This window comes from Staurois parvus, unplaced genomic scaffold (assembly GCF_062004578.1).
Source record: "Staurois parvus isolate SC_StPar_1 unplaced genomic scaffold, SC_StPar_1.0 ptg000813l, whole genome shotgun sequence".
NCBI classification, from domain to species: domain Eukaryota; kingdom Metazoa; phylum Chordata; class Amphibia; order Anura; family Ranidae; genus Staurois; species Staurois parvus.
Genome location: NW_028318609.1, coordinates 5,209,262 through 5,236,832, shown reverse-complemented (window position 1 = coordinate 5,236,832; position 27,571 = coordinate 5,209,262). Strand labels below are relative to the sequence as shown.

General features: G+C 42.8%; 1 protein-coding gene across 1 annotated transcript in view; it reads left to right on the top strand.

Moving 5' to 3' along the window:
* The first annotated feature begins 5,093 nt into the window (after positions 1-5,093).
* The window catches only part of FDXR (ferredoxin reductase), a 77,939-nt gene continuing 55,461 nt past the window's right edge, over positions 5,094-27,571 (top strand). The window contains exons 1-2 of the mRNA XM_089654920.1: positions 5,094-5,204; positions 24,192-24,289. Of these exons, the coding sequence (XP_089511046.1) occupies positions 5,117-5,204; positions 24,192-24,289 (186 nt within the window). The 5' untranslated portion in view covers positions 5,094-5,116. The remainder of the gene's footprint in view (positions 5,205-24,191; positions 24,290-27,571) is intronic.

Below are 27,571 nucleotides of genomic sequence, written 5' to 3'. Positions count from 1 at the left end.
CAGTCTTCTGGGACACGTGACAGGTCCCAGAGCACTGTGCGACCATTCACAATGCGCAGCTCCACTCGTGCATGCACAGCAGGCATGAGGCTGTGAAGCCGCATGCTGTCACAGCTGGGTGCCCACACTTAAGATGCCAGCTCCGGGGATGGGAACCTGGCTGCAGTGAAGTCACCGCTGGATCCTAGGACTGTTTTTTAAAAGTCAACAGCTAAAGTTTTTGTAGCTGCTGACTTTTATTTGTTTCACTGGAGATTGGAGCTCCGTTTTAAGGAAAATTAACTGTATAAATTATCAGTTCACAGTAATGTCAACATTAACCATGACTATGCATTGTATTATATTTTTACACAAGTGTAACAGCACACTTATGTTATTGTGTTGATGGTGGAAACCCCTGCATGAGCAATGGTTTGTTTTGTTGAACATTTTCTTTCTTTTTAATAAAAGTGGACCAACAAGCCCTAAAATGGCATAACTGGTGTAGCACCCTCCTAGATAGCTAGGGGGAGCTTGATCCTAATTGTTAGGCAGAGGCTAAGTAGCAGCCTGGTGCAACAGTCAGAGGGAGGTAAAATTGTGGTCAGGGCTGAGAGGCTCTGAAGACCAGCTCCTCTGGAACTTCACCCATGTAATAGGACGCTCCAAAATTAGAACTATTCACAACTAAAGACACCTAGCTGATCTCTTAATTGAGCTCTGTTGAAGTCTTGGATGAAAACAGACAGCAGCCTTTTCTTTAGCAACAAGTAGTCAGAAGTGAGCAAAGTCCTTTTAGCAGTAGTAGTGGTAGCAGGGCTGAGCTCCTCAGGTACAAGCCAGTTATGACAGATTGCGACAGACCAATGGTGACGTAGCTGAGCAAAGTCCTATGCAGTAGCAACAGTTAGACAAGCTCTTCATAACACCCACCGATGTTCCCTTTTCTCAGACCTATGCTGATTACCAAGCACCAGATGGGTAGCAAGCACAGAGAATCCTCAAGATCTCTCAATGTCTGTACTCACAAGGCCCAAGGACAGAATTGTAGCCTCCTTCCAATCAAAACCCTCCAGTGATACCAGACAGGTCTTTGGCAGACAGCTCCTCTCAGTCAGCTTACTGTATGGTCACTCCTCATAACTTCTGGCCCTCAGGTCACCCCACCTGATGCCCACATGGTAGCAAGTGCCAGGCGAGGCAGCCTGCTTCCAGACTGGCTTGGTGCAATCTTCTCCAGGAAAAACACTAAACCCATGTGCTCACACAACATAAATACCACTCCCAGCATGCAATGGGGCCACCCTCCCCTGCAATTGGCCAGGGCTGCATCCATATTCATGCTGCTCATTTGCCTAGTTCTCTCCCAGGTTCTGGAAGGCTCTAGTTGCTTTCAGAAGACAGGCAGGACTCAGAAGCACCAGAGCATCATGAGCAGACCTGAATAATCCATCACAGCACTCAGGTAAGCAGAGAACTCAACTAGATTTTCCTAACAGTCTCTCTGGTAATCTGAGAAACACCGCTTACAAACTTATCCTAACTATACAAATCCTAGCACCTACCTAGGAGGTGCTATATACACCATATTGCCAAAAGTATTGGGCCAGCCCTCCAAATCATTGCATTCAGGTGTTCCAATCCCCTCCATGGTCACAGGTGTATATAATCAAGCACCTAGGCATGCAGACTGCTTCTGCAAACATTTGTGAAAGAATGGGTCGCTCTCAGGAGCTCAGTGAATTCAAGCGTGGTACCGTGATAGGTTGCCACCTGTGCAATAAGTCCATCCGTGAAATTTCCTTGCTACTAAATATTCCACGGTCAACTGTTAGTGGTATTATAACAATGTGGAAGTAACTGGGAGCAACAGCAACTCAGCCACAAAGTGATAGGCCACGTAAAATGACAGAGCGGGGTCAGCACATGCTGAAACGCCCAGTGCGCAGAAATCGCCAACTGTCTGCAGAATCAATAGCTAAAGACCTCCACAGTTCCTTTGGCCTTCAGATTAGCACAACAACAGTGTGTAGTGAGCTTCATGGAATGGGTTTCCATGGCTGAGCAGCTGCATCCAAGTCTTATATCACCAAGTGCAATGCAAAGCATCGGATGCAGTGGTGTAAAGCACGCCGCAACTGGACTCTAGAGAGCAGTGGAGACGTGTTCTTTGGAGTGACAAATCACACTTCTCTGTCTGGCAATCCGATGGGCGTGAGTGGGTTTGGCGGTTGCCAGGAGAACGGTACTTGCCTGACTGCATTGTGCCAAGTGTAAAGTTTGGTGGAGTGTGTGACGGGAATCACTTTGGGTGGGGGGCCCATGGAACCCAGCTCACTTTGTAGAGGTGGGGAGACCCCTGTGTCAGCTCCCCATAGCCCCCTTATGTGTAAATCACCCTGTGCCTGTTAGGAGCAGGGGCGGACTAACCATTTGGAAACTCGGGCACTGTCTGAGGGCCCGGGGTCAGTAGGGGGCCCCATGAGATGCCCCTGGTACCTTTTTCATAGGCTTTTTTGAGTTTGGGCAAGGACACAGGGGCCCCATGATCCCCTATTGCCCGGGGGCCCCATGAGTTGTCAGTCCACCCCTGGTTAGGAGTATTATTATTATTATACAGTATTTATATAGTGCCAACAGTTTGCTCAGCGCTGTACATTATAATGGGAGACAGTACACAAGACAGTACAGTAACAATACAATACAATACACGACGGGTTCGAGGGCCCTGCTCATCGGAGCTTACAATCTAGGAATACAGGGTGATATATCCTAATATTGTGTGGGCTTTGTCTCAGACTGTGTAGACATGTTTAGGAAATAGGTGGGGTGGGGGTTGTTGATTGTTTAATGTTATGTGGCTGCATCCCATTGTTCTATTGTTTGTCTTGCTTGGGAGCAAACTATTATGGGATGTATGTGTTTATGTCTATTAGCTTAGTAGGGGGGTGTCTCCAGCAGCCCTCCCTCCTGATGGGACTGTCTGCTGTTGTGAAGTTTGAATACCTGTGTGTCTCTTGTTACTAAATGTAGATTGCCCCACCCTATGCCATTATGCAGGGAGGGGGGATTGTCCCCTGAGTGTATATATCTTGTATCTGTGTTCAAATAAATTAGTCTACCTCTGGCCTACTTCAAATCTGGTGTCGTCTGGATCTTGGGGTAGCAATAGCCAGATTCACTGGTCTCGTGTTCCAGAGCCTGAGAAGCAGCTTCTTGACAAAGATACCCAGTCGTGGGTGTCTGGTGTCCGTTACAGAGGGGGGGATTATGGTGTGGGGTTGTTTTTTAGGGGTTGGACTCTGCCCCTTAGTTCCAGTGAAGGGACCCCCTAAGGTGTCAGCATACCAAGACATTTTGGACAGATTCATGCTCCCAACTTTGTGAGAACAGTTTGGGGATGGCCTTTCTTGTTCCAACATGACTGCACACCAGTGCAGAAAGCAAAGTCTATAAAGACATGGATGAGCGAGTTTGGGATAGAGGAACTTGACTGGCCTGCACAGAGTCCTGACCTCAACCCGATAGAACACCTTTGGGATGAATTAGAGCAAAGACAGCGAGCCAGGGCTTCTCGTCCGACATCAGTGCCTGACTTAACAAATGCGCTTCTTTAAGAATGGTCAAACATTCCCATAGACACACTCCTAAACCTTGTGGACAGCCTTCCCAGAAGATTTGAAGCTGTTATAGTTGCAAAGGGTGGGCCAACTCAATATTGAACCCTATAGAATAAGACTGGGATGCCATCTGGGATCTGTAGATTAATAAACAGAAAAATACAAAATGAAACACTGTTTCTTTGTATGTTTCTGTATTCGGTTAAACCTTTGATTGTCCCAGATGTTAACCCCTTCCTGCCCAGTGTCATTAGTACAGTGTCACTGCGGTGTGATTAGCACTGATCACTGTATTAGTGTCACTGGGGATGTCAGTGGCAATTAGTCAGTTTACCCCCGATGTCAGAATGCCCATTGCAGTCCAGCTATAAGTCACTGAACGCCGCCATTACTAGTTTAAAAAAAAGAAATTTCAGTATATATACCGCCATTTGTAGACGCTATAACTTTCACGTAAACCAATAAATTTACACATATTGGGATTTTTTTTATTTAGCAAAGACGTAGCAGAATGCATTTTATCCTAAATGTATGACGAAATTTGATTTTTAAAAATTTTTTTTTACTGGATATGTTTTATAGCAAAAAGTCAAAAATATTTTTTATTTCAAAATTGGCGGTCTTTTTTTATTTATAGCGCAAAAAATAAAAACCGCATTGGTGATCAAATACCAACAAAAGAAAACTCTATTTGTGAGAAAAAAAGTACATAAATGTAATTTTTAGTGTTGCATGACCGCACAATTGTCAGTTAAAGTAACACAGTGCTGTACTGCAAAAAATGGCCTGGTCAGGAAGAAGGGTAAATCCTGTGGAGGGCAAGTGGTTAAAGTTCATATGCGCGTAAAGGCAGGCGTCTCAATACTTGTGGCAATATAGTGTATATTTCAATGATTAAATGTATATATCTATAAATTATATAATATATATATACTGTACATAAATATAACTATAAATAATATACATATTTATTTCTAATTGAAATATATCTATAAATAGCTCTATTTATAAATATCTATCTATAAATAGTATATACATGTATCTAAATATATCTATAAAATATAAATGTATCTATAAATTATATATATATATATATATATATATATAAAATATATGTACTGTATATATATATATATATTATATATATATCTTAAATCATTTTAATTATTAATGATTATTATTATTAAAAACATTGTGATTACTATACATCCATAGTCATTGCACAACACCATGGAATCCCAAAAATCGATTGTCGGTGCGATCACACACACACAGAGAACACAATCAGCACACGCACAGATCGCTCTGTAGTCTCCTTCAGATCTCTATGGACGTTCCTATAGGACGATGTCTCGTATTGAAATTGAACATCCCTGGTCCTATGGGAGGGTACGTCTGCATGGAAGGCGGGGTGTGGTGTGTGGAGGGCACGCCTACAGAAGGGCAGGGATTGGGCCGGGGGCGGCGTGTGGAGGTGGGGTTAGTACTGACGACTGGAGCCTGGTTTGTCATTTGCCATGGCTCGTCGCTGTAGCTGGTTGTACGGGATTGGTCGGCGTGCTGTGTATGGTGGAATTCTCAGCCTGCCAACCACAAGATGTCCGGGTGAGACTGGTTGGAGGGGGGATGTGCGTTGTATGTAGTAGACGTGGTGAGGGAGCTCTGTATACTGTACATGTAATGTCCGTCCTATGGCTTCAATATATGACACAGGAGGTCCGCTGTCTTCATTCCAGGACAGCCAGGCACAGCACATGTTCAGGAGGAGGTGTCCCTGTGTGTGTGGGCTAATTCCTGGCCATGTCCTGTCTGTGGGGCTCAGCCCACCGCACACATGTCAGGGCTCCTCCACCCAGGAGGTGTGTGTGCTGTGTTGTGTGTTCCTCCTGTTTTACATCAGCCCATTCATAGATGGATCAGTTGGATTTATAAAATCACCCCAAAAAGCATATACACTCCTGTGTGCAGGATGCTGATCATAGCCACTTGCCCCCCCCCCTTCCTTTTTGCGTTACGGTGCTGCTTTACTGTTAACTGACAATTGCGCAGTCATGCAACGCTGCACCCAGATTAAATTACGTCCTTTTTGTTCTCACAAATACAGCTTTCTTTCGGTGGTATTTGATCACCTGTCTGTTTTTTTTTTCTTTGGCACAAAAAGTGACCAACCGTTTTGAGAAAAAACAATATTTTTGACTTTTTGCTATAAAACTACTGCTATATGTCCAGTAAAAAAAGTTTTAAAAATCAAATTTCGTTATAAATTTAGACCAAAATGTATTCTGCGACATGTCTTTGCTAAAAAAAAAAAAAATCCCAATATGTGTAAATTTATTGGTTTACGTGAAGGTTATAGCGTTTACAAATGGCGGTATCTATACTGGGATTTTTTTTTTTTTAAACTAGTGATGGTGGCGATCAGTGACTTATAGCCGGGCTGTGGTGGGCATTCTGACACTGGGGGGGTGGCTAACTGCCACTGACATCCCAATGACACTAATACAGTGATCAGTGCTAATAAAAAAGTGCTGACACTGTACTAATGACACTTGGCAGGGAGGGGTTAACATCTGGGGCGATCAAAGGGTTAATTGTGTGCTGTTTTATTATTTATGTGTGTGTTGTACTGTGGAAGCACATTGCTTTGTATGGCTGTGCTATGCAGAGAAATACAAAACAATGTGCAGGAGCTGACAGGAGAGATCTGTATTGTTTACATACAGACTTCACCCTGTCAGTGATTCTCGGCGATTGCCGGTGGGGGATTAACGGCCGGGACCCGGTGATCGACAGCTGAATCTGCCAATGGCGGCGCGGGTAGGGTGCGTGCCCCCTACCCAGAAATGCAAAATCACCTACATATATTCCTAGATTGTAAGCTCAAACGAGCAGGGCCCTCTGTTTCCTCTTGTTCCAAATTGTATTGTAACTGTAATGTCTACCTTCATTTTGTAAAGTGCTGCACAAACTGTCGGCGCTCTATAAAGCCTGAATAATAATAATATACCAAATTGTATTGTAACTGTAATGTCTGCCTTCATTTTGTAAAGTGCTGTGCAAACTGTTGGCGCTATAAAAATTCTGTATTTATAATAATATACGTGATTTTGCGCAGCCCTGCTGCCCTGTAGCAGTATTTCTTCTATAGGGCAGCAGGCTAGCGGTTAAAAAAAATACAATTTCTTCATAAATTTAGGCCTAAATGTATTCTGCTACATGTCTTTGCTAAAACAAATCCCAATACGTGTATATTAACAATTTTACGCCCGGCCAGTAGCCGTATGGCGTCCGGAAAAATGCACTAGCTTTCCGGGAGGCCGCCATATGGCGTACTCCCGCACATGCGCGGTCTGTCACCGGCCATGTACCTCGGACACGGCCGATGACAGATCTGAGTATCTGCCCAGTTGCCGGTACCATGTGACCTGCTGTGACCAATCACAGCAGGTCACATGACAGTTGTATACAATGGATGGCTTCATTCATGCCATCCATTGTATACTAGTGTCTAGCTGTGAAAGGTCACAGCTAATCTTATGCACCTGTCATGTGATTAGCTGTGGCCAAATCACAGCTAAGCACAAAAAAAAAAAAAAAACCTGAATGAATCGATGTCATTCAGGTAAATGCTTGCTTATAGCAAAGAAATTCTTTGCTATAAGCAAATTGTGTAAAAAAAAAAACAACCAAAAAACAAAAAAAAAAACTGATCACTTCTCCAAAGTAGTACAATGTTACTATGGTAACGTACTACTTTGAACATAGTGAAATATGAAAAAAAAATCTTAATAAAAAAGAAAAAAAATGTTAAAAAAAAAATATTTTTTTTTTTCACACTGTCACCAGTTAGTGTCCCTGATCACCGCCATGCAAGTTATATGATGACGCTGTACTGCACTGGTGACAGTATGTAAAAAGAAAATAGTGGAAACATTTTTTTTTTTTCATTTTCCGAAAAATTATGACAAAAAAATACAACACCAAAAAACTCGCCATGCCTCTTATGAAGTACGTCGGACTGTCTACTTTGCAAAAAGGGGTCATTTGGGGGATATCTGTACAGTTCTGACATTCTTGGACCTCAAGAAATTAGATTGGCTGTCAGTACTTCAGGATTGATCAATATTCAGATCTATACCATAGTTTGTGAACTCTATAACTTTCCTAAAAACTGAAAAATACATCCTAATTTGGGTTATTTTCACCAAAGACATGTAGCAGAATACATCTCGGCCTAAATTTATGAAGAACAATTATTTATTTGTAAACTTTTATAACAGAAACAAAGAAAAACGTGTTTTTTTTTTCTAAATTTTCGGTCATTTTTTTGTTAATTTAGCAAAAAATAAAAACCCTGGCTGTGATTAAATACCACCAAAAGAATACTCTAGTTGTGTGAAGAAAATGATAAAATTTTAGTTTGGGTACAATGTTGTATGACCGCGCAATTGTCATTCAAAGTGTGAGAGCGCTGAAACCTGAAAAATGGCTTGGGCGGGAAGGGGGTAAAGGTGCCCGGTATTGAATTGGTTAATTGGCTTACGTGAAAGTTATAGCATCTACAAATGGTGGTATGTATACTAATGACACTGGGCAGGAAGGGGTTAACATCTGGGTCTCTCAAACGGTTAACTGTGTGCTGTGTGCTTTACATTGTGTTGTGTTTTACTTGGGAGACATGCTGCTTTGTATTTTTGTTGTGCAGAGAGATACAAAGCAGCATGTCCTTGGTGACAGGAGAGAGATCTGTGTTGTTTACACACAGATCTGTCCCCTCTCAGCCCTGCCAACGATCACCGAGTCCCGGCCAGGACCCAGTGATTCACATCCCCAGTAGCGGCACGGGTAGGGCAGCACATGCGCACACCTGCCCCCTACCCAGAAATGCGAAATCATGTATATTTTACATGATTTTGTGCAGCCCTGTTGCAGTACATCAGCCATGGGATGGCAGGGAACTGGTTAAGAATAAATAACGCCCACACATGACTGCACAGCACAGCATAAATTTGTTTGCTGAGGGAAAACACAATTTTGCCATGTGACTCTGCACTGGAGCTTTGTGAACAGAATCTGAACCGCTTCAAACCCAGGCTGGTTCTGACAGCTTCTCTCCGACATGTAAAAATCAGCAATTTTTTGTGCTAGAAAATTACTTAGAACCTCCAAACATTATATATATTTTAGTGCTTTTTGCAGAAACACACTACAGTCCATTTAACATGCTTTCCTATGGAATATTTTCACATCTATACTTTTTTTAGCTGCTGCATTTTTGGAAAAGGTGAGAGACTTTTTCAAAAGCAATGCTTTTGCTACAATAGAGTTCAATGGAGAAGCTGCTGATATGCATGGTAGTGTGTTTTTGACACGATTTGCACTTTTATTCTGCCCAGCCACTGAAAAATTCCACTTTAACAAAAAAAAAAGCTGAACAAAACGTGGTAAAAATGCATGTAGAAAAGCACTGCAAAACAGACAAAAAGCAAATGTGTGAACGGAGCCTAATAGCATGGGCTGTGACAGGTCCTCCTTATGGAGAGATCTGGGGTCTGTGAGACTCCATATCTCTCCTCTGGCCTCCAAAGGTGCAGATGAAACTGGTTTAATTAGATGCTTTAAAAGCCGGTAACAAGTTGTAAACAAACAAATCAAAACTGGAATCGAGAAATACCTTGACTCTTCCAGGTTCATACGCTATGGAGAAGATTGGAGGATGGATGTTCCTCCTTATTCTCTAGGAATCCCCAGCACTGTTGAATGATACTAGGATCATGGATGCAGCTATGGTCCTGGTATAACCGCTTTCTGACAAGGATGCCTATATACATCCTGCCATGCAGGAAGTGTTTAACCACTTCAGTACTGGGCCCTTTCACCCCTTCTTGCCCAGGCCAATTTTCAGCTTTCAGTGCTGTTGCACTTTGACAGTTGCACGGCCATGTGTATACCCAAACACAATTTTTAGCATTTTTTTTTAAACAGAGCTTTCTTTTGGTGGTATTTAATCAGCACTGGGTTTTTTATTTTTGATAAACAAACAAAAAAGACAGCAAATTAAAAAGTGAGTTTTTTCTTGGTTTCTGTTGTAAAATTTTGCAAATAATTTTTCTTCTTCACTGATGCGCTGATGGGGATGCGCTGATAGGCACTGATGAGCTGCACTGATAGACATTGATGAGCAGTGATAGGCATCACTGATGATCAGTGTCCCGATTGTCAGTTTGAACAATGTACTGACAGCCTTGCTGGTTATTGACTCTCCTTTCCTTACAGACATATCTGTAGTTAAAAACAAACTGTACAGGTCTGACTAACGTTGAATGGTGTCCTTGCTATAGGTGTAGGCCATTTATGTACCTTTTGAGACAGGGAAAAGACATTGAGGACAGAGCCCTCAATCTCAATTTCTGCAGCCTCAGCTGCACTGAATAAATGGATAGCAATAGCCCTGTACAGAGCTTCCTCTCCATTCGCAAACAGAGTTTACTACATTTCAGTTATGAGTGGACAATGTCAATGATTGGTATGGACCACTGACACTCCATTCAGAAAAGGAAGGGGCCGGTAAAGGACATATTTACTAGCTCCTTCTCCGATCTCCATTCTGACAGATCTGACAGATCCCCCACAGCAGCCATCAGAAGAGGGGAGGAGGGAACCCCGCACAGCTGCGGGGGACGAGGGGGCAGGAAAGAGCACAAGGGGGCTGGAGAGCAAGGAGGGGGGCCAGGAAAGGGCACGGGAGCTGGAAAACACATGGAGAACAGCATAAACAAAGCAGGATAGGAGGAGTTTCAGGGGCAGCTGCATATAGAGCAACGGATCTCTTCATGTTCCTCCTGTAGCTGCTGATTCCCCACTTCTCCTCCTTTCCCACCCGCAGGTATTCAGCAGCTGCAGGAGGAACCTGAAGAGACTCCTCGAAAGGTTCCTCTATGCAGCCACCCCCACTGCTCATCCTATCCAGGCATACAGGGGGGCCGCACGGGCCCACTGCAGCATAGGGCCAAGTAGCAATTGTGACTCCTGATGTACCTCCTGAAGCCTCACTGGAATACTCCCAGGGCGATGCTCCCAGGCCATACATTATACACTTTTCTTGTTCAATTTCCTTCAACTATGTAGTGTGAGGGCCTGCCTGATTGCATACAAATTGAAAATGTTTAGATTTTACCTTTTTTTTATAATTTTATTATTTTGGTAAATCTAAAGGAAAATTGTATAAGGAAATTGTATAATCTATGGCCAGCCTTTCTGTTCACCCCCAACATCAGTGAGCTGTTTCTCTGCTTCAAGCTCCCTCACATGCTCTTTCTCTCCCCTGATACAGGGGCATTTGACAGCTCACTCCTGTAATGGAGAAACATCCTGAGAGCTTTCCAGTCAGTCTTCAAGAGCTATGTAAGTGGGCTAAAACTATAGCAAGGCCATTATTCAACTTTACTCAGAGCTGCACAGTTTGGTTTTATTTACAGACCCCCCTTAACCTGCATAAACAGTTTTTTGGGTGCAGGTGAACCAATCCTAAAGTGGAACTCCAGCTAACACAAAGTATGTTTGAAAATACCCTCCCCCCCCTCCTGCTACATATACTAAGTAACCTGTATAAATAAAATGTGTATACCTACATATTTTCAGGATGGCCCAGTTATGTGATCTGGGGCCGCCAACAGCAGTTGGGAATTCTGGGATCCATGACATGGGAGACCATAGGCTGTCATGTCCCAGCCAATTTCATTCTCCCTCCTCTCCCCTGCAGCCACTATTCGGTGACACAGAGGAGCCAGTTCATGTGGCAAGAATGGGCTGAAAATAGGTGTTTAGATATTTTTTGGTTTGTACCCATAGTTGGGTCCAGAAACAATAGTGCACATTTTGCTTTTCTTTATCCTACCTAAATCACCCTGATCCGGCTATTTTGTCTTTCTTCTATGTAGTATATTCATGTTACACAGCTTTTTTTGTTATTGTTGACAATCTCCTCCTCTACTAAGGAGAAAGATACAGTGTATCATCAACAGGAGAAAGAACACAGGTGGGCTTTACATTGACTGATCATAGTGCATGTTCAATTGGTCCTTCCATCACCCATTCATTAGTCTGAGATCTGGAGCTGTCAGAGACAGCTTGGTTTCTGTGCTGGGAGCATTCTGTCCTGCACGTGCTTGGCACAAACATAGGTACACACATCTGAAGACCCACTTGAATGGGGCCACATACTGTATGTGAATTTGCTCAGCAGAAAGGGGTAAAGGTTCAGTACACATGGCAATTTTGACAAGTTGGGGCTCATTCACATAGCAGTCTAAAATGCCACATTTGGATGTGTATAGTTTTGTTTGCATTTATACACAGCACTATAGGAATCGATGGGGCCACACACATCTGAGTCTACAAACAAATATGTGCACCACACTTAGGGCTTATTTACACTTGCGATTGGGGGGGGAGTAAATCAGTTGCAGTTCAGCTGCATTTTTGCCATCCCTCAATTGCTCCCTCTGTTGGTGTAGAGACAGCGGCAGGGGGTGTCCACATGCCATTGTGGTTGCAACAAGAATTGTGCCCCCGTGTTGCACTTGTCGGGCTGTACTGCTCGCTGAGCTCAACCCATTCAGGTGAATGGGGCCACACTGCAACTGTGCATTATTGTGGTACAGTTGTCCGGTATTTAGGTGGTTAAAACAGGCGGTAAGGAGACAGTACAACACCAGCTCACCGCATATCTATTGCTCTTTTGAAGAGCAATTTGAACACAAATCACTGTTCAAACGGCATAACAGATGTAAACGAGGCCTTAGCAGCATATCAAAAAATACAGAGTGTCTGTGGCTGTATGTATCTGTAGATTCTGTGTGTGGAAAGTCAGTAGAAGAATTGTATACATTTACAAGTGACTACTTTAGGCCCCATTCATATCTGAGCATTTTGTGCAAAATCACACCTTTTTGCATACGTTTACAAAAAATGTGTGTTGTGGTGCCATTCATTATTAATGGCTCTCCAAACACAGCGAGCAGCCATGAAATGAATTGCCCTGTGCTTGTAGCACAAAAGTGCAAACACACAACATGCACATATTCACTAAACACGTAGATGTGACTGTGGCCTTAACCTGGCCACACACAGGTTTGATTCCAAAATAATTTTCTTTCGAAAATCTTTTCTAAGAATTTTTCGTTTGAATTTTGCACCATTAGTAGGCCACAGCAATGGCTGATTTTAGAGCTGCCATTGAATTTGAGTGATTAAGAATGTTGGAAATTTTTTGAAAAACAAACCAATTTCTAATCAGTGATGGGAGAATTGTGCGAGAAATGTAATCAAAAAAGAAACGAGCATGAGCTGTGACCTAGAAAGAACACAAATTCTTGTCCACAAAAATTATTTTCTGTAGCAAAATGAGGTGAAATAAAAGGCTTGGTTCTTGGATTTTCGAAATCAGTGGTGACGCCATCGGATTACACAGCACACAAAATTTCCTATTTTCTAAAGAAAATTTGTTAGGAATTCGACCCATGTATGGACTGTATTAGACATGGATTTCATGTGCTAGATCTGCTAGCCAGACTATAACAGAATATGCAAAAAGGAAATAAAGGCCGCAAAAATTGAAAACGAACGACAGATTGCAAAAGATAGCAGGACCAACCCCAAAGAATTCTTCAAATCTGTTAATAGTAAAAGTCTGAGTATGTAGGCCCTTTACAAAATAATCTAGAGTGGGTGACAAATTTATTAAATACCCTCTTCAGCTCTGTGTATAGAAAGGAGCATGGGGGTGCTCTTGTCCATAATGGGCATAGTATTGACACAGCTCCAGATGATCCACATTGGCTCACAATTGATATGATCCAGAAATATTTACACAGAATAAAGGTGAATAAAGCACCTGGACCGGATGGCATACACCCACGGGTCCTTAAAGAATTGAGCTCTGTCATTTCAAAGCCATTGTTTCTCATTTTTAGGGACTTTTTAATGACTGCCATAGTACCACTGGATTGGCATAAGGCCAATGTGGTGCCAATATTTAATAAGGGATCAAATTCTTTACCAAGTAATTATAGACCTGTTAGCTTAACATCTATAGTTTGGAAGATACTGGAGAGTTTAATAAAAGACTACATAGATGAGTTCTTTCTGGAAAAAAACATTTTAAACAGACTGCATGGATTCATAAAAGACAGAAGTTGTCAAACAAATTTGATCTTTTTATGAGGAGGTGAGCAAAACCTTGGACAGTGGGGTGGTGGATGTGGTATACTTGGATTTTTGCAAAAGTGTTTTGCACAGTTCTCCACACACGGCTAATGTGTAAGGTAAAGTCTACAGGCTTGGAAAAATCCATATGTAAATGAATGGAAAACTGGCTAAAAGATTGTATTTAAAGAGTAGTGGTTAATGATTCATACTCTGAATGGTCTAGGGTTGTCAGTGGTGTACCCCAAGGTTCAGTGTTGGGACCCTTACTTTTTAATATATTTATAAATGATATAAGGTCTGGGATTAAAAATCCCATTTCAGTCTTTGCAGATGACACCAAGCTGTGCAATGGAATAATGTCCTTACAGGATGTCTCCAATTTGCAAGCCAACCTCAATGCACTGTTTAATTGGGCAACTATGTGGCAAATGAGGTTTAATGTTGATAAATGTAAGGTTATGCACTTGGGGGCTAAGAATATGCATGCATCATACATACTAGGGGGAGTACAGCTGGGGGAATCAATGGTGGAGAAGGATCTGGTAGATCACAAGCTTAATAATGACATGCAATGCCAAACTGCAGTTTCTAAAGTGAGCAAAATCCTCTCTTGTATTAAAAGAGGTATAGACTCCAGAGAGAGAGATATCCTTTTACCCCTGTACAAATCATTAGTAAGACCTCATCTGGAATATGCAGTTCAGTTTTGGGCACCAATTCACAAAAAGAACATTGGGGAACTGGAGTTAGTACACAGAAGGGGAACTGGATAGGTCGTAGTTATTTAAGAGGTGTCAGGCGGCGGGAGCCTTCGTCGGGACCGGAGGTTGTTTGTTTTTTCGAGTCGGCAGTGGTGGCGTGATTGACGATGGATCTAAATTTATTTATTTTTTCAATAAAAGACTTATCAAGAATTTGTTGTTTTTTTTTTTATTTGCTTTTTACACCTTTTGGTGAATGCGTAGGCCATACTCATTCACATGGGGGGGGGGATAAAGGGGGCTTCCAGATTCCGATAAGCCCCCTGCCCTCAGAGCCCCACAACCACCAGCCAGGGTTGTGGGGAAGAGGCCCTTGTCCTCATCAACATGGGCCCACCCCCCTCCCCCCACATTTGCTTGGATAAGGGTCTGGTATATATTGGGAGGGGCATGCCGTTTTTTTATATTTTATTTTTTTTTATTTTGGTGTGGGGCTGTTTTTTCACTTTTTTTTTTTTTTTTTTTTTTTTGTTCTTGCCAGCAATGTTTTTTTCCTGGCCCTCTCCTTAACAGTTGCCCTGATCCTTAATGCTGCAGCTACTAAACGTTGCTTACACACTAGGCTAAACATTGCTAAACGCCGGCAAAGAACGCTAAAACATTAGCATTTTTGTCCAGTGTTTCTAAAGCAGTTTTTAACTTTTTTTGGTGTGCATCAGACCTTAGTCTTGGCTAGAGGGGATGGTTAGAACTCCTGTCACGTTTTACCCTTCACTTTCTGTCCTGAAATATTAAAGTCAAACACAGCAGATAGCATTTTCAGAAGTAGGTGAGCAATTGTAGCCTCCATATTGGTCTCATGGCAGGCATACTTTACTAAACCTGTGCTTTACCCATGTTCATATTAAAATGTTTTAGATAGGAAAGTAAAATAGGTTACTCTTGTTTAACCACTTCAAGTCCAGACACTTTTACCCTCTTCTTGTCCAGGCCAATTTTCAGCTTTCCGTGCTATCACAATTTGAATGACAGTTGCGTGGTCATGCAACACTGTACCCATATGAATTTTTTTAGCATTTTTTTTAGACTGATAAAGCTTTATTTTGGTGATATTTATTCACCACTGGGATTTTAATTTTTTTGCAATGTAAATGAAAGTCCAAAAATTCTGAAAAAATGTTTTTCTTATAACATTTTGCAAATAAATAATATTTTATCATAAATCTTGGCCAAAATGTATTCCGTTATCTTTGTAGTGAAAAAAAAAAAACCCAAATTAGTTTAAAACCAAAAATTTACAATTTTTAAACTTTTTTTTTTTTCTGTTTTTCTTATATTATTATTTTTACATACTGTCACCCTAGCAGTACAGTGTCACCATGGTGACACCGTACTACTTGTGGGGGGGTGATGATTTTTTTTATTTACACTGATTGCTTTTACAGCCTTTATGGGTGTAAAAGCAATCATTCCTCCTTCTCTCTGACTGCAATCTTGCAGCCATTGAGAACTAATGTGTGAGCTGTGATTGGTCACGGCTTGTCACATGGTACAAGGCTATTGTGAATAGCCTTGTAGCATGTGACCTCTGTGATCATTCACAGATTTCACGCGTAGTAAGCAATGATGTCAGAAGTGACATCTTGCTTACTACGCTGCATGTGATCACTGATTGGCCAATCAGTGATCACATGATCGGGACCTCGCACAGAGGTCCCGTACAGCGATCGGTGGTCCACTGTATCCGGAGGGACAGGGAGCGCGCACAAGCAGGGGCGGGGAGGCCGTTTTATAAACAGCCACCCGACCCTTCATTGCCACCGTCCGGCTGTTTATATACAATGGCTGGACAGAAGGTGGTTAAAGCACATTGGGGAACTGGAGACAGTGAAGAGAAGGGCAACCAAACTGATAAGAGGAGTGGAGGAGCTCAGCTATGAGGAAAGATTAGAGGAACTAAATTTATTCTCTCTTGAGAAGAGGAGATTAAGGGGGGATATGAGCAACATGTATAAATACATCAGTGGTTCATATAGTGAACTCGGTGTAGAGTTATTCACCCTGAGGTCATCACAGAGGACAAGGGGACACTTTACGTCTGGAGGAAAAGAAATTTTATCTCCAAACACGGAAAGGTTTCTTCACAGTGAGATCTGTGAAAATGTGGAATAGACTCCCCCAAGAGTTGGTTCTGGCCAGCTCAGTGGCTTGCTTTAAAAAAGGCCTGGATTCTTTCTTAGATACACAGAATATAACTGGATACTAACATTTATAGGTAAAGTTGATCCAGGGAATATCTGATTGCCTCTCGGGATCAGGAAGCAATTTTTTTTCCCAGCAGGAGCAAATTGGATCATGTTGTTGTTGTTTTTTTTTTTTTTTTTTTTTTTTTGTTTTTTTTTTTTTAAATGGGTGAACTGGATGAACTTTAGTTTTTTTTATTTTTTTTGGACCTTTTTATAAAATGAATGTGTCCATGAAAAGGCATCCAGTGTGTTTTTGTGGTTTTATTAGGAGATGGGGTTTTGAGTCTAAGCCAGATTTTTATTCGCTTTTTTTTTTTTTTTGTTAGAAATTCTCCATACTGGCGACTCCTCCATATACAGTATCTCACAGAAGTGAGTACACCCCTCCACATTTTTGTAAATATATTATATCTTTTCATGTGACAACAGTGAAGAAATGACACTTTGCTACAATGTAAAGTAGTGAGTGTACAGTTTGTATAACAGTGTAAATTTATGTAGCAGGGCGCATCGGTGAGAGATGCTGTGGAAGAATAGCAGCCAGTGGTGGATGGTGAATTGGAACACCGGTACTGAGCAGCACTTCTGGGAGTTGAAGCAAACTCTATGTGGAGGAAGATGAGACAGAAAGGCGCTTCTAAGTGCAGTATATCCAAGTTCAACTTTAATAAATGCTTGAGATAAGATGTTAAAGATGGCCGCCGCTCTTCCGGGACCGCTGGAGCACACGCTGGAATGCACTCCATCCAGGGAGCCACGGACCGGAAGTGACGAGAGCATGGAGCGGTGTCGCGTTTTGGAGCATACGCAGAGCTCCTTCTTCAAGAGTGATCTTAACTCCCTGGACGGCGTGCGCTCCAGCGGTCCCGGAAGAGCGGTGGCCATCTTTAACATCCTATCTTAAGCTCCCCCTGCAGCTGCTGGCTGGTATAGCGGCTCCTTGCTTAGTGGATAGAGCCCCTCAAATGACGGATTACTAAGAGCCTGTTTTATCCTGCCACACTGTAAGTGTTTTTAAGTTGAACTTGGATATGCTGCATTTAGAAGCGCCTTCCTGTCTCATCTTCATTATTGTCTAAACCAGTGGTGGGCAACCTTTTTTTTCAACTGAGCCAAATCTCGCCAAAACCATGATTGAAATTTATTTTGAGAGCCACATTTTTAAAACTGAAAATACATCTCCCATATAGTAATTCATCCCCCATAGTAATTCATCCCCCATATAGTAATTCATCCCCCGTAGTGTAATTCATCCCCCATAGTGTAATTCATCCCCCATAGTGTAATTCATCCCCCATAGTAATTCATCCCCCATAGTAATTCATCCCCCATAGTAATTCATCCCCCATATAGTAATTCATCCCCCATAGTAATTCATCCCCCATATAGTAATTCATCCCCCATAGCAATTCATCCCCCGTATAGTATTTCATCCCTCGTATAGTATTTCATCCCCCGTATAGTATTTCATCCCCCATATAGTATTTCATCCCTCATATAGTAATTCATCCCTCATATAGTATTTCATCCCCCATATAGTAATTCATCCCTCATATAGTATTTCATCCCTCATATAGTATTTCATCCCCCCATATAGTATTTCATCCCTCATATAGTATTTCATCCCCCCATATAGTATTTCATCCCTCATATAGTATTTCATCCCCCCATATAGTATTTCATCCCTCATATAGTAATTCATCCCTCATATAGTATTTCATCCCCCCATATAGTATTTCATCCCTCATATAGTATTTCATCCCTCATATAGTATTTCATCCCCCCATATAGTATTTCATCCCTCATAAAGTAATTCATCCCTCATATAGTAATTCATCCCCCATATAGTATTTCATCCCTCATATAGTATTTCATCCCCCCATATAGTATTTCATCCCTCATATAGTAATTCATCCCTCATATAGTATTTCATCCCCCCATATAGTATTTCATCCCCCCATATAGTATTTCATCCCCCCATATAGTATTTCATCCCTCATATAGTAATTCATCCCTCATATAGTAATTCATCCCTCATATAGTATTTCATCCCTCATATAGTATTTCATCCCCCCATATAGTATTTCATCCCTCATATAGTATTTCATCCCCCACAGTACTATTCCCCCCCCCCCCCCCCTTCTAGTAAGCCAAGTCCCCCGTGTCAATTCACTTACCTTTTGCGTTCCTCTCGCTGTCTTCCCGCGCCGTTCGGGTCTTCAGGGCGGACTGTGAGAGGAGCCTAGCTCCCCTCCCCTCACGTTCGGCACGCTGCCCCGCCTACACACATCCTGACAGCCACATGCGCAGGCCGGATTAAAAGGTCCGCGCGGACTTTTGGGGCTGCCAACCGAGAGGAGGCAGGGGAGCGGCCGACCGAGAGGAGGGAGGGGAGCAGGCGCCCGGCACACAGAAGAGCCGCATTAGACTGGGTAAAGAGCCGCATGTGGCTCGCGAGCCGCGGCTTGCCGACCACTGGTCTAAACCGCTGGCAAAAAAAGTGAGTACACCCCTAAGTGAGAATGTCCAAATTGGGCCCAATTAGCCATTTTCCCTCCCCGGTGTCATGTGACTCGTTAGTATTACAAGGTCTCAGGTGTGAATGGGGAGCAGGTGTGTTAAATTTGGTGTTATCGCTCTCACTCTCTCATACTGGTCACTGGAAGTTCAACATGGCACCTCATGGCAAAGACCTCTCTGAGGATCTGAAAAAAAAGAATTGTTGCTCTACATAAAGATGGCCTAGGCTATAAAAAGATTGCCAAGGCCCTGAAACTGAGCTGCAGCACAGTGGCCAAGAGCATACAGCGGTTTAACAGGACAGGATCCACTCAGAACAGGCCTCTCCATGGTTGACCAAAGAAGTTGAGTGCAAGTGCTCAGTGTCATATACAGAGGTTGTCTTAAGGAAATAAAGGTATGAGTGCTGCCAGCATTGCTGCAGAGGTTGAAGGGGTGGGGGGGTCAGCCTGTCAGTGCTTAGACCATACACCGCACACTGTATCAAATTAGTCTGCATGGCTGTCGTCCCAGAAGGAAGCCTCTTCTAAAGATGATGCACAAGAAAGCCCGCAAACATTTTTCTGAAGACAAGCAGACTAAGAACATTATATCAATGTGCAGCACTAATAAAAAGGTGTTATAATTATTATTGTTCTACTTCATGTTGCATTTGTTCCCATTATGCACATCACCTGTGTTTTAGGGACTTGAGTGCATTTATGGGTTCTGTCTTTTATTTTAGTTTATTTTGAGGAGTTGCATCAGAAAATGGCGTTGGTTTGGTCACATCCTCAGGCCTATATAAGGCATACACTGTTATGGCGTCGGCACTAGGTGGATCCCCTTTGAGAACGTGCGTGTGCACGAAACGCATCAGTGAGGAGCCAATGTGCTGATGTCACGCCGCCGTGTCCATGTGATGGTCTGGCGACCATCTTTGTAAGTGCTTTTTATTCATTGATGATTTTATGCTCCACGTGGTTGCTATCTTTTTAATAAAACATACTACACTATATGATACTGTCTCCGGGCTCGGTCTATCAGCTTGCCCTCTAGGAGGAATCCCTTTCCTTGGTTCACCGTGGGCTGCAGATGGAGACCTGGCTACTCCTACTTTTGATTGATCATTTGGCGTATCACTGGCTTCTAGAGAGATCCCACCTTCAACCGGGTCACCAGCAGGAGGAACAAGCAGGAGCACCCCTTAGTGTCATTCCGCTCTGCGCTTGCTTGCTACTTACTTCTGGTGAGTGCATTATGGTGGAGGTGCAGTGTAGAAGTCACTACATTTTGTTGATTTGATCACATCACTATTTTTGGGATTATTTATATTTAGAGCAGGGCTTGAAATTTCCGCTCGCCAATAGCGAGTGGAAATTATGGTAGGGGTGAGTGTGTCCCCAGGGCCGTCTTGCTGAGCAGGCTCGGAGCTCAGGCTGGATCTGTCATTGGCACTGGGAGCCGTCAGACTGCTCAATAGCTGAGCACAATGAAAGCAAAGCAAGGAGTTTTTATGGGGGGGTGTTTGTGTGTCTGTATGTACAATTGTACATGTATCTGTGTGTATGTACATGTGTCTGTACGTGTGTGTGTGTGTACGTGTCTCTGTGTGTACATGTTTGTGTGTGTGTACAGGTGTCTCTGTTTGTGTGTGTTTGTTGGTGGGGAGTAACTCTAAGGCCTGGCTAGTAGCTCAGGACTTCAAATTTTAAGCCCTGACTTAGAGGACTTATTTATTTCCATTGATTATAACACACATTTTTATTAGCGCTGTACATTGATATTATAGTGTTTTTGTTTTGGTGGAGACAGAGGGTTTGCCATGTTGTGCTAGCTGTTTTATTTTTTCCTTTTTTTTGCCTTGTGTTCACCATTTATTCTTTGATTAGATTAAAGACATGGATTACTGGAACCATGTCCTCTGGTCTGATGAGACCAAGATAAACTGATTTGGTTCAGATGGTGTCAAGCGTGTGCGGCGGCAACCAGGTGAGGAGTACAAAGACAAGTGTATCTTGCCTACAGTCAAGCATGGTGGTGGGAGTGTCATGGTCTGGGGCTACATGAGTGCTGCCGGCACTGGGGAGCTACAGTTCATTGAGGAAACCATGAATGCCAACATGTACTGTGACATACTGAAGCAGAGCATGATTTCCTCCCTGCGGAAACTGGACCGCAGGGCAGTATTCCAACATAACCCCAAACACACCTCCAAGATGACCACTGCCTTGCTAGAGGTGATGGACTGGCCAAGCATGTCTCCAGACCTAAACCCTATTGAGCATCTGTGGGGCATCCTCAAACAGAAGGTGGAGGAGAACAAGGTCTCTAACATCCACCAGCTCTGTGATGTCGTCATGGAGGAGTGGAAGAGGACTCCAGTGGCAACCTGTGAAGCTCTGGTGAACTCCGTACCCAAGAGGGTTAAGGCAGTGCTGGAAAATAATGGTGGCCACACAAAATATTGACACTTTGGGCCCAATTTGGACATTTCCACTTAGGGGTGGACTCACTTTTGTTGCCAGCGGTTTAGACATTAATGGCTGTGTGTTGAGTTATTTTGAGGGCACAGCAAATTTACACTGTTATACAAGCTGTACACTCACTGCTTTACATTGTAGCAAAGTGTCATTTCTGCAGTGTTGTCACATGAAAAGATAGAATAAAATATTTACAAAAATGTGAGGGGTGTACTCACTTCTGGAAGATACTGTACATATTTTTTTTTCTTTACTTTGTTGAGACTTTTAGGTTTTTTTAATTCTCTGCTCTGGTATTCTGCGTGCAGGAGACCTCATGGAGGATTGTTTTTCTGCAGTTAAATGAAGAATGTGATAATTAGCGACCTATTCTTAAAAAAAAAAAAAAAAAAAAAAAATCAGTTCTTTGCAACTTTACCAATATTTTAATACCAGACCTATAGTAGATGTAAACTAACTGGATGATTTAGTTTTCTAAAGCATTGTATAACATAAACATTTGCCTTTTTAATCTTTTAGAAAATGTTGAGGCTGATTGATTTAGAAAATTTCCATTCTGTAAATTTATAGTAGATTCATTTTATGTATCCATTCATGAAAAGTAAATTCCAGTTTATTCATGACTGCCATTTAGGAATGCACCAATACCTTTTTTGATCGGCGTGTATGAGTACCAACTCTTTCGGCCAAGTACTTGCCGATACCGAGTATTGATACTTTGCGGTGCGATTTACGTCAATACAAAATGCATGGACCCAAATTGCACCGAAAAGAATAGCGTGCGATTTGAACAGGAATGCTGTTCCTGTCCAAGTTGCATGTAGTTTCCCCACTGCTTCTGTGTGAACCCAGGGATGTATACCTTGGTGTCGGCCATTGGAGGATAGAGACAAATGCTCTGGATTCTCAGCTATAGGAAAGGAGAGAAAGCCACGGCAATGCTCCATATTCTCTGCTGTAGGAGAGAAGAGCAAGCCATCTGAAATCCCATAGCTTTCTCTCCTGTCAGTGCAGGAATGACAGTACAGGCTAGATGGCTTCTGATTGGTCAGCAGTGTGGTGGTACTGACCAATCAAATGCCATTTAGCCTGTACTGCCATTCCTGCAAGGACCAGAGAGAAAGATGCAGGGACTTCAAATCCCAGTGGCTTTCTCTCTTCCCCTACAGCTGAGAATCCGGAGCGTTTGCCTCCATCCTCCGATGGCCAACACCAGTGTATACATCTCCACATGCCCTTCTCTCCCACTCTCTGCTCAGCATGGGAATGGTGCAGGGAGGTTTCTCGCACCGCTTCTGTGTGAACTCGGGCTATGAAAAGCCTGGGTTCACATAGGAGCAATGGGAGAACCCGCATATAATTTGGACAGAAATAGCATTCATGTTCAAATCGCTTGCTATTCTTTGCGGTGCAATTTGTGTCCATACATTTTGTATTATCGGTTTTGGGTATTGGGAGCATTTTCACGTCTACTCGTGAAAATATTCATTATTGGCACCGACATCACATCCCTTCTGCACTTTGAATGGAGATTCCCAACTCTCTTCGTAAACCAACCCCACAGTTTTCACTTTTTTTCATCCTTGCAGCTCAGTGCTGCTGATCCCCCTACAGTCTCTTTGCAGGCACTTCCTGTTGATATGCACAAACTTCTCAGATTCTCAGAGGCAACATGTCATTGCTCATGAGCAGGGCTGCCTGATGGTGACAATGGTAGACTATGCTTGTGTAAAGAGCATCACGACATTCACCTATAGTCTCCACTGGAAGCGTATGTGATAGGGTGACAACACAGGATAGCAATTATGAAAACCATATAACAGGAAGTGCCTAAAGATGCAGTAAGGTATTTTAAAAAATGACTTTTAAAATGACGTTAACATAAAAAAAGTGTGGCTTTTTTTCTTTTTAAATAACAAACATGCTATACTTACCTGTACGCTGTAATTGAACAGAGCGGCCCCAATTCTCCTCTGGTCCCCCCGCTGACGTTCCTGGCTCCTTCTTTGTCCATTGCCTCCACAGGAAGCCACTTCCCATGGGGGCACTTGTGCATGCTCGCTCCTGAGCCCAGCTGCTGTGTCCATTGACACAGGGGGACAGCGCTCCCTCATCACTGGCTTTGATTGACAGCAGCGGGAGCCAGTGGCTTCTATTACCACAGCAAAGTCAGTGAGACACGGAAGTGAGGAGAGCGAAGAGCTGCAGACATGAACAGCGCTGAATTTAATGTGGGCTCAGGTAAGTAAAAAAGTTGGAGGGGAGGGCCCAAAACCAATACCTACACATTGCAAGGAATGAATTAAGGTAAAACATGTTTAGGTTTTATTGCCATTGCTTATATGAGATTTTAGTATTGGGTTTACATTTACTGTAATGTGCTAAAAGTCTCAGATTTCTTTTTAGTTTCCCAGTGCTATAAGTGATGTATATTTTCTATATTCCTACATCAAGGTCTGTGGAGAACACTGACCTCAGCAGCACACCCTTTACAGATCTGCATTGTTGGCAGTGGTCCTGCTGGATTTTACACCGCTCAACACCTGTTAAAGGTAAAAATGAACCGGGTATACATTTCTGTTTTAAAAATTTTTTAATAAAGGGATTTTACATAAGCACTGCAATGTAGGAGCACACATCATGGTATAGGGTACAAAACTGAAACCCAGGGCCAGGTGAATTAAGGTGTCTCATGTGATGGGCATGTGCAAGTCTCCTGTGATGGGTATGTGCAAGTCTCCTGTCAAAGCATAAATAGTAGATGTAGGTACTGGGAGGGGGCACAGTGTAGCCAAAATTCACTGGGGTCTGGTGAATATTAGGTTGCATGACCTCACAGATGCTCTTTTTGAATGGGCACACATTCCCATAGAAAGCCTCAAAATTCTTCTGTCCCAAAAGAGGGCATGGGGGAAAAGACTCAATTTCAATGCCCATTTTTTATTTTAAATAGTATTACCAACAAGCTCATAGATAAATGTGATGGTCACATGTCTGCACACTTTTAGCCAAAGAGTATATGAATGAAGCATGCTACTTGTGTTTGTCTTCATTCACATAAGAACAGCTGAAGGGAGCCCTGGGCATCTTCCAAGATTAAGATTACATTTTTGTGGGCTTACATTGTACACCTAATGCTTTTTTTAATTAGTTACAGTAGACTTCCAGAAATGCAGTACCTACAATTGTTTACCTTCTCCAGAACACTGACAAGCTAATCCTCTAACTTTGGTACTTTGAGTCTCTGACTTGGAGCAAGAATGCAGCAAAGGAAGTCTGAACTCCTGATCTGCATCCAGGTTAGTGATGCCTTTTAGAAGAAGTTAGTCTGCCAGGCAATTAGCATTTTCAGAAGAAGAGCACATTGCCAACCAGGGGCGGACTGACAACTCATGGGGCCCCTGTGTCCTTGCCCAAACTCAAAAAAGCCTATGAAAAAGGTACCAGGGGCATCTCATAGGGCCCCCTACTGACCCTGGGCCCTCGGGCAGTGCCGGAGTTTCCAAATGGTCAGTCCGCCCCTGTTGCCAACCTTATAGCCTTCTTAGAAGTCCCATTCATTGATTCCAATATTACCTGGTCTCCATGAATCAGAAGAACAAAAAAATCCATGTAAAAGCTTTATTGATAATAAAGCCATATGCTCATCAACATTCTGTATAATAAACTGCAGCGCGTCCTGCTGCCCGCCTTGATCCCTTTCCAGGGACATGGTTTGGTAATAGGAACAGTAGTTCCTTGTGTCCTTTGCCAGTGTAACACTAGGTTCACTTTATTGCATGTTGGGAATTTGCAGACAATTATGTGCATTCTGGGCATGTGAAAAAAAATGACACTGATCATTAGCAGATGCACAGGGTTGACAATAATTAATGGTTCTCCCCACTCATCCGCAAAACCGCCAGCACCATGCAGTTCCATATGGCCAAATTTTAAAAAAGGGACAGGGTAGCGCAGCCACACAGGTGTGAGCCTAGCTTTAGAGAGTGAACCGATCCTCGGTGCAAAGCAGACAACTCAGGAGAGATCAAGGCGGGCAGTAGAATGCTGACGGAGCACAATGCATGTTATTATACAGAACGTTGATGGCCATGTACGCTATGTAAGTGTGGTTTTATTTATAACATTACATGGATTTACACTATGTATGAATATTTTTTTGCTTATCTGGTGTATAGAGGCATACATATCCATACTAGGGCCACTTTAGACAGGAACCAATTAACCTATCAGCATGTCTTTGGAGTGTGGGAGGAAACCGGACTACCCGGAGGAAACCCACGCAGGGAGAGCATGCAGCTCCAGGCAGGTGGTGCCGTGGTTGGGATTCGAAAGAGAAAGAAGCAACTGAACACAACAATGAAATGGATGCTTTATGAGCTGGGTAACAGAAGAATAACACGGAAACACATTTTCCTGTGTGATTCCTGTGCGTTTCCCTGCTGTCCATTTTGACGGCCCATTCATTTAAATGTGTCACAAAGCACATCGGCATGCACAAAAAGTAGCGCATGCAACATTCTGTATAATAACCTGCAGAGTGTCCTGCTGCCCACCTCGATCTCTTTCCAGGGGCATGGTTTGGTAACGGGAGCAGTAGATCCTTGTGTCCTTTTTGCCAGTGTAAGGCTATGTTCACTTTATTGCGTGTTAGAAATTCGCAGATAATTGTGTGCATTCCGGGCATGTGAAAAAAAAGAGAAGCAACTGAGCACAAAAATGAAATGGATGCTTATGAGCTACTGTGTTACCATGCGATCTGGTGCCTGCAAATGCACTGCATTTCAGATATACAATTGGGGTGTTGCTAACAATGCATCGACACGCACAGCAAATCGCAAAAATGGTAGTGTATTTCGATGATGGTGCAGGAATCTGTCACAGAATGTGCCTTTCCTGCACTGTGTTCTGGTGTGAACTGGCCCTTTTTAAAGTTTGTACACTATAGTGGATGAAGGCTAAAATTGTTACTTCTGAAGAGTTTTTTCACACATTGTTACTTTTGTATATGGGTGAATTATGTTTCTCTTTCATTGTGCTTTTGGCACATTACTGTTTCAGGCTAGGTTCACATATGTGCGGGTGGTGCCACTGTGGATCCACACAAAAATCCATGCAGCTGCTCCACCTGCACAGAAGAATGTGGACCCGTGGGCGGGTGTCATTAATTCTAATGGCACGCCGCCGGCACTGGAAATCGCAACCACACTGGGAACAAAGGTTCCTGTGCAGGCTGTGTTTTCAGAAGACGTGCAGGGACTTCTTCCCTGCATGTTCCGGGGCATGGGAGTCCATTCACATGAATGGGCTCTCATGCCTGCGCAAAACGCGGACCGCAGGAACGCGGATATGTGAACCAGGGTTAGATAGTTGTAGGCACTACATCAGTGAGGTTTAATAAAATTTGTGATTCATAGGTGATAGTAATTGAGCGTGAAGTGGGGAAAGAGACATATGCTGTATATCTCTGCAATACTTGTACAGTGTTTAAATGGATAAAACGTGGGAAACTATACAAAACAATATATGTTCATATGCCAAAAATTTACTCATCTCCTAATTCCTGTAGTAATATTTCACCACTCCAAGCCTGTATGAAAATCCCTCGCCCCAAGAACTCTGGATCCCAACCAAATAGAGTGCAACCACACTCTATGAACACAGAAGGAAAGTAGGAGGATGAAAACCTACACTTCTAATGGTATGTTAGGCTCCATTCACACTAGGGCATTTCAAATTACAAGCAGAATCGCCACGATTCTGCCCGCAATCTGAAAACACGCTGTGAAAATGTGAAAACACGCAATCTCTTGTTCAGTTGCTGTTCATTTCAA